We start from the raw sequence: 14,548 nt of genomic DNA on the forward strand, positions 1-14,548 counted from the left end.
AGATCTATACTAATCCTTCACCAGTGAATATTATTCTGATCTTTTTTCTTTTTCTTTTTTTTGTATTAGGAAATTCATAAATTGAAGAAAAGCCATGTTGTCTGTAGACTAGACATGTGATAAGCTGCTGAGCTGCAGTTAGTCCATGAACACCTCAACAATCTACACTGTTTGGGTCAGTTTATAATGACACAATAAAACATCTTTATTTATTTCTGACCTGCACACAGACACTTACACAAAGCACCTCATTTATTTTGCTTTTGAAGGATCCTATTGTGGGTGAATAAGTGCTGCAGGTGTAAGTTTATAGGAGTCCACATATGTGTAATATGTGCATTTGATGTAAGGAAGTGTGAGGCCAGACATGAGGGCCCCTAGTATTTGAAGTAGGGCAGTAGGGCAGTAGGGCAGGAGGCCTGCAGGCTGAAGCCTTTCCACATAAGTCTAAGTTGACCTGACACTTCACTTTTATCCCCGGTTTTTGGTTATGGTTAGATTCAGATTGACATGGAAGTGAAAATGTTAAGCTTTCGACTTGTGTGAAACGGTTAAGGTGATTAAAAAAAAACATTGATGACTAAGCTAATAGGAAATCAATTCCAAACATGACCGAATAGCAGATGCAGTTCAGCAGCGGTGAGCCTCATGTTTCAGCAGGGTTCATGACTATTGAGGTCAGGGAGTGGTTGCTGAGGGAAACCAACTGAATAATTTGGTCTGATGCTGACTAGACATATGGCCAAGGGTGTCTGGAAAGGAGTGGGTGGAAGGGGGAGTATTTGGCTTAGCATTACAAAGCTGAGCAGACAACAACATTAACTATCTGTGCAGCAATCCTACTTGGATTAAATCCAGGTAGAAATTAGACAGTGAAAGATACAGCCCAATAGAGAGGGCGATGAAACAATAATAGACAGTTGAAATGGGAAGTCAGAAACATGACAGTGGTAAGATTTGGTATTTTACCAGGAAACAAATGATAGTGTGAAATACACCCTGTCCATCACAGCCATCAGTAATCATTCACTTTTTGAGATGAGAACACCAGCAAAAAGACTTTTTTTATGTAGAGTCGTAACCAAATGCAGACCTGGATTTAATGTGAATATTAAAAACTCCTGACATTGCTAAATGTACCAGAGTCCAAAAAGAATTTGAGCTGCACATGCTCAGCTTGCAAATCTTTGGGCTTAAGCAGCAACACCCACACATGGAGCGTTTAAATGTTAGTGTAAGTTTCTCTGAGCCAAACGCTCTGTCCTGTTTTTTTCTGCACTGGTGCAGGAAAGTGGATTTGTCAAGTGAGCCAATTAAAGGCTCTTACTGTCTGCAACTGCTGTGTTGGTGCCTGTACCTGTGGAAGTTATTTTCTTAGTTTTACCCAGCAACATGGTTCCACTGTCAATGTGAGACAAATAAAGCAGACTTTATTTTTAGGGAGACTCACACGCAGACCTTGTTATACCTGTAGTAAGTCAAAAATGACAGTATCCTGTTGTAATCTAGACCAGGGGTGCCCAATATGTAGGTCACGGCCTACCAGTAGATCACAGAGGGAGTGCTGGTAGATCATAAGCAATTAAAATAAAGTAGATTAAAATATAAATATAATTCTACAGTGTGTAGTAGTGACCATGTACTGTAAGAATCTAATCATGTTGTACCACACATGAAAATCTTAATCTTAAAGCTGCTCTTCAGCCTGGTCATTTGGACTGTAGCTCCGGAGCCAAAAAAGTGTGGGCAGCCATGGTCCAGAGAATGACAAAACCATTCTGACTTTTATTTTTTTGTCTCTTTGTATTTTTGCTTTTTTAAATAGTGCTACAATGACTTAGGATAAAAATCCCAAAGTCATTGTTGAGTTCTTGAGCACACAGAATTATCTATTTATTTATTTTCACTAAATAGATTTAATTATGGTGACCTACCTGTGGTCATACAATTGCTTTTATTCACTGCTGTTCTACCATGACCAGCCTTGCATTGTACACAGCTGCAGCTCCTATAGGTCAATTTAAATTCAAATTATCTTTGGATCTGTCTAAGGGGTAGGGTGGTGGCTTGGTGGTTAAGGAAGTGGTCTTGGGTCTGGAAGGTTTCAGGTTTGAGTCCACCAGCTACCAAGTTACCACTGAGGTGCTCTACGCACTAGCTACCAAATTACCACTGAGGTGCTGTACGCACGGCACCGTCTCCACTCACTGCTCCCCGGGTGCTTAAAGCTGTTCACTTTGGTGATGGGTTAAAAGCAGAGGTCACATTTGGTTGTGTGCAGTGGTGTGCTGTGTCAAATTATTCACTTTGACTTCACTTAATGTGTGAAACTCTTTGTCTAATTCTCTTCAGTGTTGTTAAAGAAGAAGCTCCCGAGGCTCCTGATGCCACTGCTGCAGAATCCACCCCGAGTTCATCGGTACCTGAGGCAGCCTTATCCTCTTCAGCCTTGGCCGCTGTCTCCCTTGCAGGTGAAGGCGAAGAAGCTACATCCACATCCAAAGTGGTGGTGGCCGAGTGCGACCAGGCCAGTCTGTTGTCCGGCTCAGGCTGCACCAGCCAGGCTTCGGTGGACGATGACGATGATGTGCCAATCACAGATATCTACTTTGTAAGTCCTTCTGCACACACACATGCAGTCGAACATGAACGTATAATTTTCTAATGATATATGCTGTAGATAGAATGGTAGCTAACTATCTTATCTAATGTTTTTACTGAAAGCAAATATACACTTCTGTTACGTTGATAAGTTTATTTTTAGTGAACCGTCAAATCTTTCCAAGATTTAAAAGACAATGTTTCATAAAGTCACTCAACTGCGTTGTGTGATGCCCCACAGCCGAAATGCTGACTTCAAGAACCACAAACAGAAGACTGGTATGAGAACCAGAGCATGCGTGGTTGCAGCGTGATGTGTGCAGTGTATTAGTTAGAGGGCATTTTGGGAAATCTTCCTTTAGCATTGTTCTTGTTAAGCTTTGAACATAATGTCTAACACTGCTGGAGATCTCACTAATATACGTATGTATATGTAGGCTCTACAGAACCTCATATAAACCACACCAAATATAAGCCACACCTCAGTGAGTTTTGTGCTTTTACAGAGTACATACAGTATGTATTTATATATTTTGCCAAACAGCAGAGTAGAAGGAAGAAACAACCTGAAGCAACTCACTTTTAAAAACATGTGCTTCTTTATTAGAAAATATATGGCTTGGCTTTTTTATTGAGTCGAGCTGCCTTCTCCATACACACACACACACACACACACACACACACCTGATTGATGCAACGATAAGTGCTAATAAAGGAAGTAAAACTTTGCACAATAGACAAAAAACTCTACATTTAGTAGCCATGTGTCGTAAAGCTGTAAATATTGAATTTCAAGAGGTTAAATATTCCACCACAAATCTGACAAATCACAAAGTATGTGAAGAGCAGTGTGTTTTACTTCTGCCTGTGTTGCTAACAGTGCTCAGTCTGTTCCCTAATACAGGATGTACACGGGTTCATCACAGTATGACCACACACTTGATGTAATATGGCAAGCTGTGAGCTGCATTAACAAAACTCTTATTTATTAACCCAGGTGTATAATTATCAGTTAGACAATGTTCAGTAAGTGTATTGAGGATATTTATACAAAATACGTCGCTGTATTGGATCATAGTCGTATTTCCACATTTCCTGAACTTTGCGTCAACCTTATTTTTAGTGAAAATAAATAGCCCTCAACAACAACTGTGAAACATCCTTTCTTTAGTAACACTCATATGATGACATGAAGCATATTTCCTCTTGTGTCAATCATTTCTCCATTGTGCGGTGTTTTGCATTTTCCTCTTTGGTTTGGGGTGTTTGAGAGTTGATGAAAGCATGTCATTCTCCTCTGTTCCTGTCTAATGTGATTGTTCACACAGCTGCCAGCGGGCTGAGCCTTTTGAAGTTTGCTTGTTTTGAGTCCACAGGAGAATGGACTGAGGTGAACCAAGCTGCCAAAGGATCGTGTTGTGTTGGCAGGTGTAAGTGTGGCCTAAAGCTCAGCTATAAATGAATGGATGAGTGTCGGGTGTAGCCCAGAGAAAAGAGACACTGATTGTCGTAAGAGGTAGATGTGTGTTCTTAGCTTCACTCCTTTGGGGTGTCCTCCTATCAGGAATCAAACACCCACTAAAGTGGCACGTGAACTACGTAAGAGGTCGGTCAATGAGTTCCAGCCCAGAGCGGACCTAATGGCTCAATACAGCTTTCTCATGTCTAATTCTGCAACTTGGAGTATTAATCTCATCACTTCTTTCCTCATTAAGCATGCGACAGGCGGCTGTTGCTGTGGCGATACTGTCCTTGTTTACCACATGTTGAGCGTTTGGGCTTAGGCATCAGATCGGACAGACTATAATTATCTTATTCGATATGGATCCTGAGTATCGGAGCGACTCATCCCTAGTTGTAACACTGACTGCTGCTAAACCGTTGATACGTTTGGAGTATGAAAAGTACACATATATAGTACCGTATTTTCCGGACTATAAGTCATATATATATATTTTAATGTATAAGTCGCACATGAGTATAAGTCGTAAACCCAGCCAAAGGATAAAAACAGTGGGACTTATAGTCTGCAAGATATGGTTAATATATGTATGTGTGACAAAAAAGCAAAAGTGAACTGACAACATCTTCACCACATTCTTCAGTTTGTGATCCGTGTGTCATCAAAGTCTCATTATTTCTCTTTCCTGACTCCACGCATACATACAACTACGTCACAGTCTTATCCCATAAATGTGGTGTATTGGTGCAAATATTGTGTACGCATTTTTCTTTGTATCTTATTTTTGGTAATTTTTGTCAAGAATTTAAAAGCAATTTTAAAGAAGCAGAATCACATTCTCAACAACAATAAACTTCAGAAAGACATTGTTCACTGTACAGCCATTTGAAAAACTAAAACAGAAATGCTACTTGTTTGAGGGACCTTGGGCAAGTCACCTAGCTGATGACAACCCGGACATTGGGCTTGTTTGCCAGCCATGGAGAAGCAATGCCAGATTCCAGGGGAGTGGCTGCAACATTTTAAATGTGAACTAAAAATTAATTGATAAAATGCCCCCAATTAAAGTCTATAATTGCTTTTTTGTTGATATAGATGTTTCTTATTTGACTAAATACTGCTTAAATTCAACAGTTTTTTTTTATTATATAGTAGCTTGGACTACAATGGACAACAACCAGCAGGCTGCCATTTTTTAACAATAATTTTAACATGGCATATGTCAACTATTGTCATTGTCGTTGTTGTTGTTGTTGTTTTTGTTATTATTATAGTAGTTGCAGTAGTTACCATGTCCTAATGAAGTCTAAATTTTTCTCTACGCTGAATCTCAGTTCAGAGCTCTTATTATGTTAGGAATATAATGTAAATTGTTGGTTAGGTTGTCGTTGTTATGTGTGTTTGTGTGTATGTGTGTGTGTGTGTGTGATGTCACAAGTTCCCACAAGAGACATCTTTCTAAATTATTTAGGAACTATCAAAAATCCCAACATTCACTTTTCATGATCCTGTCCCCATCAGCCTTCACCTCAGTGCTCTGCCACAGCCAGCTGCCTCCTCAGCCTCCATCTCCATTCTTCTTCACTGTACCGTCTCCTTAATTATTCAAAATATGAAAAGCCTCTATTCTGCTCTTCCATCCTCTCCTAACCTTCACATTTTGTCAGCTACTGTTTGTGTCCTGTGGTTCTGCTCATGAGTCGTGATGAATGTAGTGGACGGGCAGCATGTTCATCTGTGGGTGGGGGGGGGGTTAGTCTATCGGTTCATCCAACAGTATATCTGTTTTTACTCGCCTCACCACATCCAAGTGTTTTCTATTTTCACCCCACTGTGTGTGTCTGTCCATTTCGTTGCGTTGTTTCTCCTCTCCTCACCCCTCTGTCTTCCATCGTCACTTTTCACATCAGGTTTTGTTTTCTTTCACATTGCATGTTTCCCTGCTGTTGTCAGTTTCCTGATGGGAGGACCTGGGTGGTCTCTCCTGTCCGACTGAGGAGGAGATGCAGATCCAGGAGACCAGTGAGTGAGTTAGCAGTAGTTCAGGAGCTAGCGCCTGGTAGTTGTTGGTTTGTTGAATGGAACATACAGGTTACAGCTGGCACATGTGTATTTCCTCTGCAGGCCTAGTAAGTGCTGCCCACAGAAAAGCCTTGTTCCTACTTACACAGTGGGTCTCTGTCCCAACAGTTCTGGAGGTTTTAACAGGTTTCAACTTCAGTATATTTAAAGGGAAAAAAAATGTTTCACAGTCTCGAACATGAGTTCAGTTCAAGTATTAACTAATTGATGATAGTTAAGTTGCATTTGAAGAAAATACACTACAACATGTCTAGGTGCAAAAACAATTTAATATTTTTCATTATAAATATTTTCATACTGCTCAGTCCTGACCTGCTGTCATCCTTTCATTAGTCTCCTGTTGAGTATTAGGGTGAAGTGTGCGGATAGGTCACAGTACTGTACAGTACCTACCCTCGGGTATTAGTTAATGATTCAGTAGGCTCAGGTGTGATATTAAAACATACAGTTATTGTTTATTTATTCAGCCAGTGAGCGTCTCTTTCTGTGTGTGCACCACCTACCAATATAACAGATGATAGAGAAAAGGGCTATTGACACTGTGACATTGTGCTAGACAACTGGTAATGATGAAGAGTAGTTCTGTATGTAGGAACACTGGATTCACACTTGTACAAGTAAAAAAAAAAATTATATATATGTATATATATAAACATGAGGTAGTTGTGGATTTATGAATCAGTCATACATGCGTCTACATATGTGTATATATAGATTATATACATATCCATGTTTGTATACTCTAAACATATATATATACTGTATGTATATATTTTCATGTTTTGGATTAATCATAAATAAAAACATACTTTAACAATAAACATATTTCTTGTCAGTTTAGGAATAGTGCTGTTTTCTAGAATGGTGCTTAATTACATTCACAAGTCATCATGGTCGGTTGTGTTTAATCCATAGCAACCATTTGATTAATCAAATGCAGAATGTTAATCATTTAACAGCCCAAATACAATATATATGGTGACGATCACCCGAAAGCAGACAGACTGGTTTATTGGTTGGTTTTATTGTTTTCAGAAGAGAAACAAAGCATTTTTGTTTACTATGTTACTTAAAGCGATGACGCCCTTTGCGTCTCACTGTCGACCTCCTGGCAATGCTCCTAATCCCACCACTCAACCCCTGCTCTGTGCTGATGCTGTCACTGACTTACACCTCACTGTCATAGAACAGGGGCCAGACTTTACTGTACATTAGAGCAGGAATCCAACTGAAGTCCACTTTACCACTACTGTACAGCCAAGTATGTTTCTGTATGTACATCAGTGTGGTGTCTGCTAGCTGCTGGATGACTTAGCACAGCATCAGTCCTGTAAGTGCCACAGCAACATTTCCTTCTTCATACATTCCTAACTTTCATTTCCTGTCTTGTCCTCTCTTGTCCTACTATCTTTCTCTCCTGCCTGCCTGTGTTGCTTGCCTCTGTGCCTTTGGCCTTTCCTCTGTCTCTCTGGCGCCCTCTGCTGTGGTGGATGTGTAAAAAGCAGCCGGAGGACAAGACCTGGGTGTACTCTCCACTACACTATGGCTCAGAGTCTAAAACCTCACCAGATGGTGATTGGGTAAAAGAGACAGTAAGTGAGAAGCATCAGACCTGACTGTTGAGTCCTGGATAGTCTGCCTCAGTGTCCGTGAGTGTTCGTTTCAGTGTGTGAGTGTGAGTGAGGTGCTTTTAATTGTTAAACTAAATCATGTGTCCATAAGTGCCTCTGTATTACTGAACATATTTCTGATCATAGGCAGGCATGAATTAACCATGTTGCAGAACCCCAGTCAACCTACTGAATGTCAGTCCAAGAAACTGCTTACATTTTCTGCGTCAATCTCTTTTTTCAGCATGTTACTTTAATTTATCAAAGAGAAATTACTTGTCCCTTTTTAAGGGGCTACCACATGGTTAGGCTGTAAAACCATTAAGTTAATTTTCCTAAGGTGAAGCAAATATAATTAGTAAATAACTACGAGCGTTACACTATGCTTGTATTATTATAATTTGGATATGTGTATATGAGATTGTATTGAGAGCCTGGATGGTTGGTTGTCTTTATATACTGTATATGTGGCCGTGTGATGGACTGACAAACTGACCAGGGTGTATGCTGCCCTCACCTGTTGGAGCTGAGATTGGCGGTAGGGTAGCAGAGTGACATTTTATGATACAATTTTATCAAGAAATGCGCTCGGTTGTTTGGTATTTGCTCCGCCAACAACAAGTTTCGGCCAAAAGTTTGTCTGCACGTCAGGCCTTCTCCTGACGAAAGGGGACAATTCATTCAAGATTCAGAAAAGTTTATATTGTAGCCCTTAATAATCTTTAATATCCGTGCTAAAGCTAAGTCCGTTACCGCTCTTAGTTTGTATTTGTCATGACGATTGCCAAACACTTGTAGAATGCAGCCGGTTGTGCTATCCTTGGCCAGTAGACGGCGATATTCTGCAGAAAATAAAATTGAAAAATAAAACGGCTTATTTGGTTAAAATGGAGGAACAATACTGGGCCTTGAATACATGAATGCTCTTTGGACTGCAACGCTGCCAAACAACAACAACAACAATAATAGAGATAATAACACTAAACATAACACTTTAGTGATATTTTAATAAAAAATACCATATTGTAAAGAAAGCTTATTGAGTTTGTTGCAATTGAGCTATGAAAATAAATGTTACAACATGAGTAACTCTCAGCCATAAGCTTTTACTGTTTTCCTAAATTTTTACTTTTCCTTGCCTTTCTTTATAAATCATCAGCATGAGAAAGAAAGACATTTTTACTAACTCCTGGTACTGGGTCCCAGACTAGTACTCGCACTTTTACTGTGTTGTTCCCCAGAAATAAATTATAATGTAACTTGTATTTATTGATGACTAGAACAATGTTCAATATAAAAAAAACCCTATGGCATTTACAATCCTATTTAAATTAGGAGTTGATGACAGATTGCTGATTCTCACCTTCCAAAACCTCTCTGCATTAATATGCTCTTACATTCATGCTCTTTTTATTTGTTTTGTTCAATTTTGTTGTGTTTCTTAAGCACACTTTGATGACGCTGGAGTAAAAAAAGAAATCTTGGTGACCTCTGACCCAGACAGTGTTAATACTCTGGTTTGAAATGTCCATTCTGTGTCTCCAACAGTAAAAGCCTGAGAGGCGGAGAGGCGTCAACATCTCAGTGGAGAGGACTGACTGGTCTTAACCTGACCTCAGCTGTAGCAGCAGGATCCCTCCCTGGCTGAAAACAATATACGTTTTAAGTGTGATATAATGCATATTAGGGTGTGATCTTATATGTTTACATACAAGAGCAGTCATTTTCTGTATGTTTTGAGTCATGCAAGCACAGCCCTCCAACAGATGACAGGCTCTTCTACTAACTCTGCATTTAAAGGCGTCATGCCTCTGCTTTACTCACTCTGGATTTTAAATTTCTAGTTTGTTCTTCTTATTTCTTTATACATTCAACATGATCACATTCTAGGTGTGTTTGTTCATCAATTATCGGATTGAGAAAATGCTCTTTTTACGTGTACAATCCTGTAGGTTTGAGTTTTTAAACTACAAACCGCACCTTTTCTAACACTTGAGTTTCCTGTTTTATACTGACGACTGTTTCTCGTCCACGTAAAGCTGTGGAAGAGCTCCTTGAATTTGCCACTGAAGAACATGATGGCTTATACTTCCGAGGATTGAAGACTTCAGTGCGGTAGCTCTCACTACCTCTTAAGTCGGCTATCATTTGCATTCCGCAAATCTGCATGTCAGTGTGCCACGTGCAGGTGTCTGCTCAGTGATTGCAGTGAGCGGTGAAGACGTTCACCGGTCATGGAGGGCTGTGCTTGTGGTCATACAGTAGATGACCAGTTAAAAGAGAAACTTCCAAACATAGTACTGTATGTCATTCTCACCGTTCCTGTATTTTAGGGTTTAAGAGGACATTATTTGACATTTGAGCTGATGGTGATTAGTTGTGAAAGTCCTGGTAGTTTCAAAGTAATATCAAATGGATTTGTAACATTATTTCTGTTTTAGTTTTCCTTTATTCCGAGTCCTATCTTCATCAGTAACTGTTGCTTTATAGCTTTTTTTATTTCCATCCAAAGTCCTTTTTATTTGATGATGAGCTAGTAACTGCAGATTTATTTTCTTTTCCTAATTTGTTTACATTTTACATTTTGTCACGTAATTAAGGTGTCAATGCATTTGTCTTCATAACTGAGGTTTGTATACATATATATGTCAATATATATTTGTGTATATGTATATATATATATATATATGTATATAGTGTATATATACATATATACACACTGTATATGTATGTGATCATAAAATTCAAGTGAGAAGCAGCATCATTTTCCTTTAAACTCATGTTCAAAGTAGAGTAGTGTGTTTCCACAGCTGGTGGTAAACACTGAGGGCAAAGGTGTGATTTGTTTTACCTGATCTTGATCTTTTCTGGTTGAAATAAAATATCACTGATGGGTTTTTTTTAAACCTTTCATCACCTCCTCACAGCAATTCCAGTGACAGGATTTTGTAAATGTGTAAATGTACATGTAAATGTTGTGATGTCCTACCAGTTGTTTGTATATTTGAATGAACACACTGCGATATTGCAGTGATGACTTGTTGAGACACACTGAGTTAATGGGTTGATTGTTGTTAGCACTTAAAAAACAAGTGACAGAGGCCAAACAACCATCTTGTTGATAGAAATGTTCAGTTTAAGCTCACGCAGCAAAAAAAAAAAAAAAAAATTGTTAAAAGATGGTGAAGTGGAGCAATCTTTGTAAGCTAAGAGTTGACTATTAGTCTCTGCGTGACTGTGTCTGAGTTGTTGGGTCTGTCACCTTTTTGGTTTATATTTTTGTGTTTGTGTGTAAGGGAGGACAAATTGTTGTCAAACTGTAAACTAGGGACCACATAGTTGTCATGATGTGCAATGGCCAGATGTCATCACGTAACTGTTGTTCATCACATCACTCGGACCATAGCAGCAATATTCTGTACAGTAGAGCTTTTCGGTTCAGTTTCGTTGCCTTATTTAGAGATTTAACACACACACACAGGCCTGTTGTTGATATTTCTCACGTGTTATATTTATTTTATTTTTCCGTAGCTGTGTTCCTGAGAATGTGTACATAAAATATAAATACATATATAAAGATATACAAATATATTTTCCATTTAAATCTGAGAATATTATTTTTATTTGCTTTTATTTTTTGCTGCTGGGGTTATTACAATCTCACACAATTCCTTGTATTATATTCCTCAGTGTGTGTGTATAATGAAATGCAGCTGCTGTGTATTTCCGGTCTGTAAAACACAGCTGTATATTTTTACCAGTACCCTCCCCCCCCCAAAAAAAAAAAAAACACGTAGTGATTTATGGGTTTTACTGTACATGGAAATTAATGGGATTCTTCCAACTGTTCAACTGTGTTGTGTTTGTGTTTCCCATTTACTGTGTTCCGTCATCCACTAGGGAGAGTCCTTCAACGAGACATAGCATGACTTCCAAATGAATATGCATATCAGAAGTGTGTATTTATGTATACCTGTGTATATTCATCTATTTCTACTGGTGGATAAATAGATGATGGTACGTGTGTGCGCGCGTGCGAAGAATCAGAAAATGAAATAAAGCAATTCTATCTATTGTTCCAGTAAATGGCTCAGTATGTATGTATTTATTTTGAATAAATTATTATTTATTAATAATTTTTTCCCAGATTTCTCTAAAACAAAAAATAGAACACCTCAATGAAAATTGTTCGTTTAAAGTATTTCTTTCATTTTGAAAACGTTAATCTATAGCTGTATAATTATGTTGCCTTTCAGTCATTTCAGTAGGGAATACACATTAAATGGGGGACATAAATATACTGTATTAGCAACTCAGGGCAACAACTGAAACTAATCAGCTTCCATTGTTGGGTGGTACAGGTATATCTAAAGATACTCCACTATATATTAGACCTAAGCAGGAGCAAAACACAGTAGAGGTGAAGGCCTCAGATAAACCAACAGTAAATAGTGAGCCAAACTGCTAACATCTGCTGCTGGTTATTCTGTAGCCAATACTGTACTTGGTTGATGATGACATATCTGACCCTCTGCCATTAGATGTTTGACCTGCAAGGAAATGATATGCAAAGTTTTCAAGACTGAAACAACTTTTGAAACACAGATGGGTGCAGCGGACCAAGTGCCAGCACATGAATCACAAAGGCTGTCATGGGCAGATACAATACTTTGACAAAAAGTGAAAGCAACATTTGAGCAATAAAGAGCCAGAAAAACAAAAACAGTGGATTGAAAGACTTATGAAAGTGAAAATTATTAAAATCGTGTTTTAAATTAAAACAAGAATTAAATCTTTAGATCTACATTCCACTTGAAATAAAAGGTATATAAACTTAAATAAACAAAATGGGTATTTTATTACATATTTGAATCATCCCTGGGTGAATTAGGAAAGGTTATGTTAGAATATTATGTTTATGTAATGTTCAAAAAACGTCACCGTTAAAATGTAAGCTAGATAAGATTAATGTAATATACATGATCAACATTTAAAATTAAGGAAAAAACAAAACAAACTAAAAACACATTTTTCCTCACAAAAACAAGTTTTCCTATTGTGGGCGTTGTAAAGAAGGCTGCGGTTCTCCGATACTAAATAAGGCAACATGGTTTGCTTCCGCTGACAAAGTCTACAAAGTACACAAAATGCCATAAGTAATTAAAACCATGTGAAAAACTAAGAAATAAAAACACACCACAATGTGAAGATGAATGAGAGCAAGAGTTTGATTAGTTCGCAGTGAGTGATTTGTGAGTGATTCGTGAGTTCAATGTGAATAAATATTTAATATGACTCGGTAGTCACGAGTCACTAATCTTCGTTTTGAACGAATCACTCGCGAACGACACATCACTAGCGCTCTGGTTGTTCAAACAAACATTTGGTCGTCATCGAGTGTGTGTGGATTTCACGGGGGGAAACTACACAATGATCGAGTGTGTGTGGATTTCACGGGGGGGAAGAAAACTCGACACAAACAAACGTTTTACATTTAAACTACACAATTAAGCGGTTTTATGTGATGTTCAGCCATTTTATGGTCATTCGTGCGTTAGTTCTTTTCTCGATAAACTTTTTTGTCGGTAAGTTATCCTGCTAGCTTGTGTTTAGCGCTGCGGTCCAGCGTTTTCATCTGTGTGGACACTCAATGCACGGCGGGTGGCTCGTCCGGAAAAGACAAATGTTTGAAAATGCGAAAGGTAAGAAATAAACATTGAACATAATTTTCTGTTATAACACGTAATTTAATTCGTTAAGTTGTACAGTCTGCTTTTCGTTCGGGTTAAATGTAATTTCTTCTGAGTTGACCGTACTGATACCACAACATTGTTGCTTTGTCGTCAATTATCTATTAGCACACATCTACAAATATTTATGCATTAACGATAAACTACTCTACAGGACCTTTAAATTTACGTCACTTTCCCTCGGTAATTTGCGCAGGCGGAGCAAGAGCATTTAAATTAAAGCGGAAATATTGCTCTAGTTGATCAAACAAACATTTAGTCGTCCTCGAGTGTGTATGGAATTCAAAAGGGAAAGGTTAACCTGACAGAGAAATGTTTGGCGGAAGTTGTGTGTGACAGCACTCCTGTTTATCCTGACCCAGGTAAAAATGAGACATATTTCACACATGTTAACCAGTTTACAGTCAAGACAGACCACTGGTACACAGCTGTTACAAGTTGCTGTACAGGTTCCCGTGTGATGTCGTAGAATTTGATCTATCAGCCACACTGAGGCGCTGTGTATTGATGTCAATGATGACTGCATTGGTCTCAGTCATTATCACTATGTTTGCATTGTTTATCCTTTACTTACTAATGTGGCACAAATGCTCACTGCAACTGATTGTGTATTAAGTGTCAGTTGGTAAAGGTCAGGTTATACACTGACCTTTTGAGCATTAAGTTACTGGTTTGATGAGTCACTAAAATAGAAACCAGAACTCACTTACTGTACGTAAGTATCTACAGATCCTTTCCAAAAAATTAGAATATCGTGAAAAAGTTGTTTAATTTCCATAATTCCATTCAGAAAGTTAAACTTTCATATATTCATAGATTCATGGGCCACAATTTAATCAATTTCAGGTATTTATTTGTTTATTTTTTACATAATTTTGGCTTCCAGCTCATAAAACCCACAAAAACAGGATTTCAATAAATTAGAATACTGTGAAGAAATCATCAGGGCATGAATGTTTTAAACTGAGTGTCACACACCAATCATCTACTAAACTCAAAGCACCTGCACAGGTTTCCCCAGGTGTTATTTAACTGCTTTGGTT

The 14,548-nt window shown here is 38.3% G+C and overlaps 3 protein-coding genes across 5 annotated transcripts in view; all 3 read left to right on the plus strand.

Annotated features, from left to right (window-relative positions):
- pip5k1ca (phosphatidylinositol-4-phosphate 5-kinase, type I, gamma a) overlaps positions 1-11,841 on the plus strand; it is a 29,754-nt gene extending 17,913 nt beyond the window's left edge. Inside the window, 3 exon segments of the mRNA XM_025066304.1 lie at positions 2,353-2,611; positions 7,648-7,737; positions 9,304-11,841. Of these exon segments, the coding sequence (XP_024922072.1) occupies positions 2,353-2,611; positions 7,648-7,737; positions 9,304-9,306 (352 nt within the window). The 3' untranslated portion in view covers positions 9,307-11,841.
- The window catches only part of LOC103399996 (methyl-CpG-binding domain protein 3-like), an 844,757-nt gene that overhangs the window by 463,055 nt on the left and 367,154 nt on the right, over positions 1-14,548 (plus strand). The window lies entirely within an intron of this gene.
- The window catches only part of LOC103376783 (signal-transducing adaptor protein 2-like), a 23,677-nt gene continuing 22,323 nt past the window's right edge, over positions 13,195-14,548 (plus strand). For 2 of the 3 annotated variants that reach the window (XM_025052378.1, XM_025052381.1), the window contains exon 1: positions 13,195-13,457. The gene's annotated coding sequence lies outside the window, so the exon portion shown is untranslated. The other variant, XM_025052384.1, reaches the window with a different exon arrangement.

Source organism: Cynoglossus semilaevis, chromosome 2, assembly GCF_000523025.1.
Source record: "Cynoglossus semilaevis isolate Cse_v1.0 chromosome 2, Cse_v1.0, whole genome shotgun sequence".
In the NCBI taxonomy this organism is placed as follows: Eukaryota; Metazoa; Chordata; class Actinopteri; order Pleuronectiformes; family Cynoglossidae; genus Cynoglossus; species Cynoglossus semilaevis.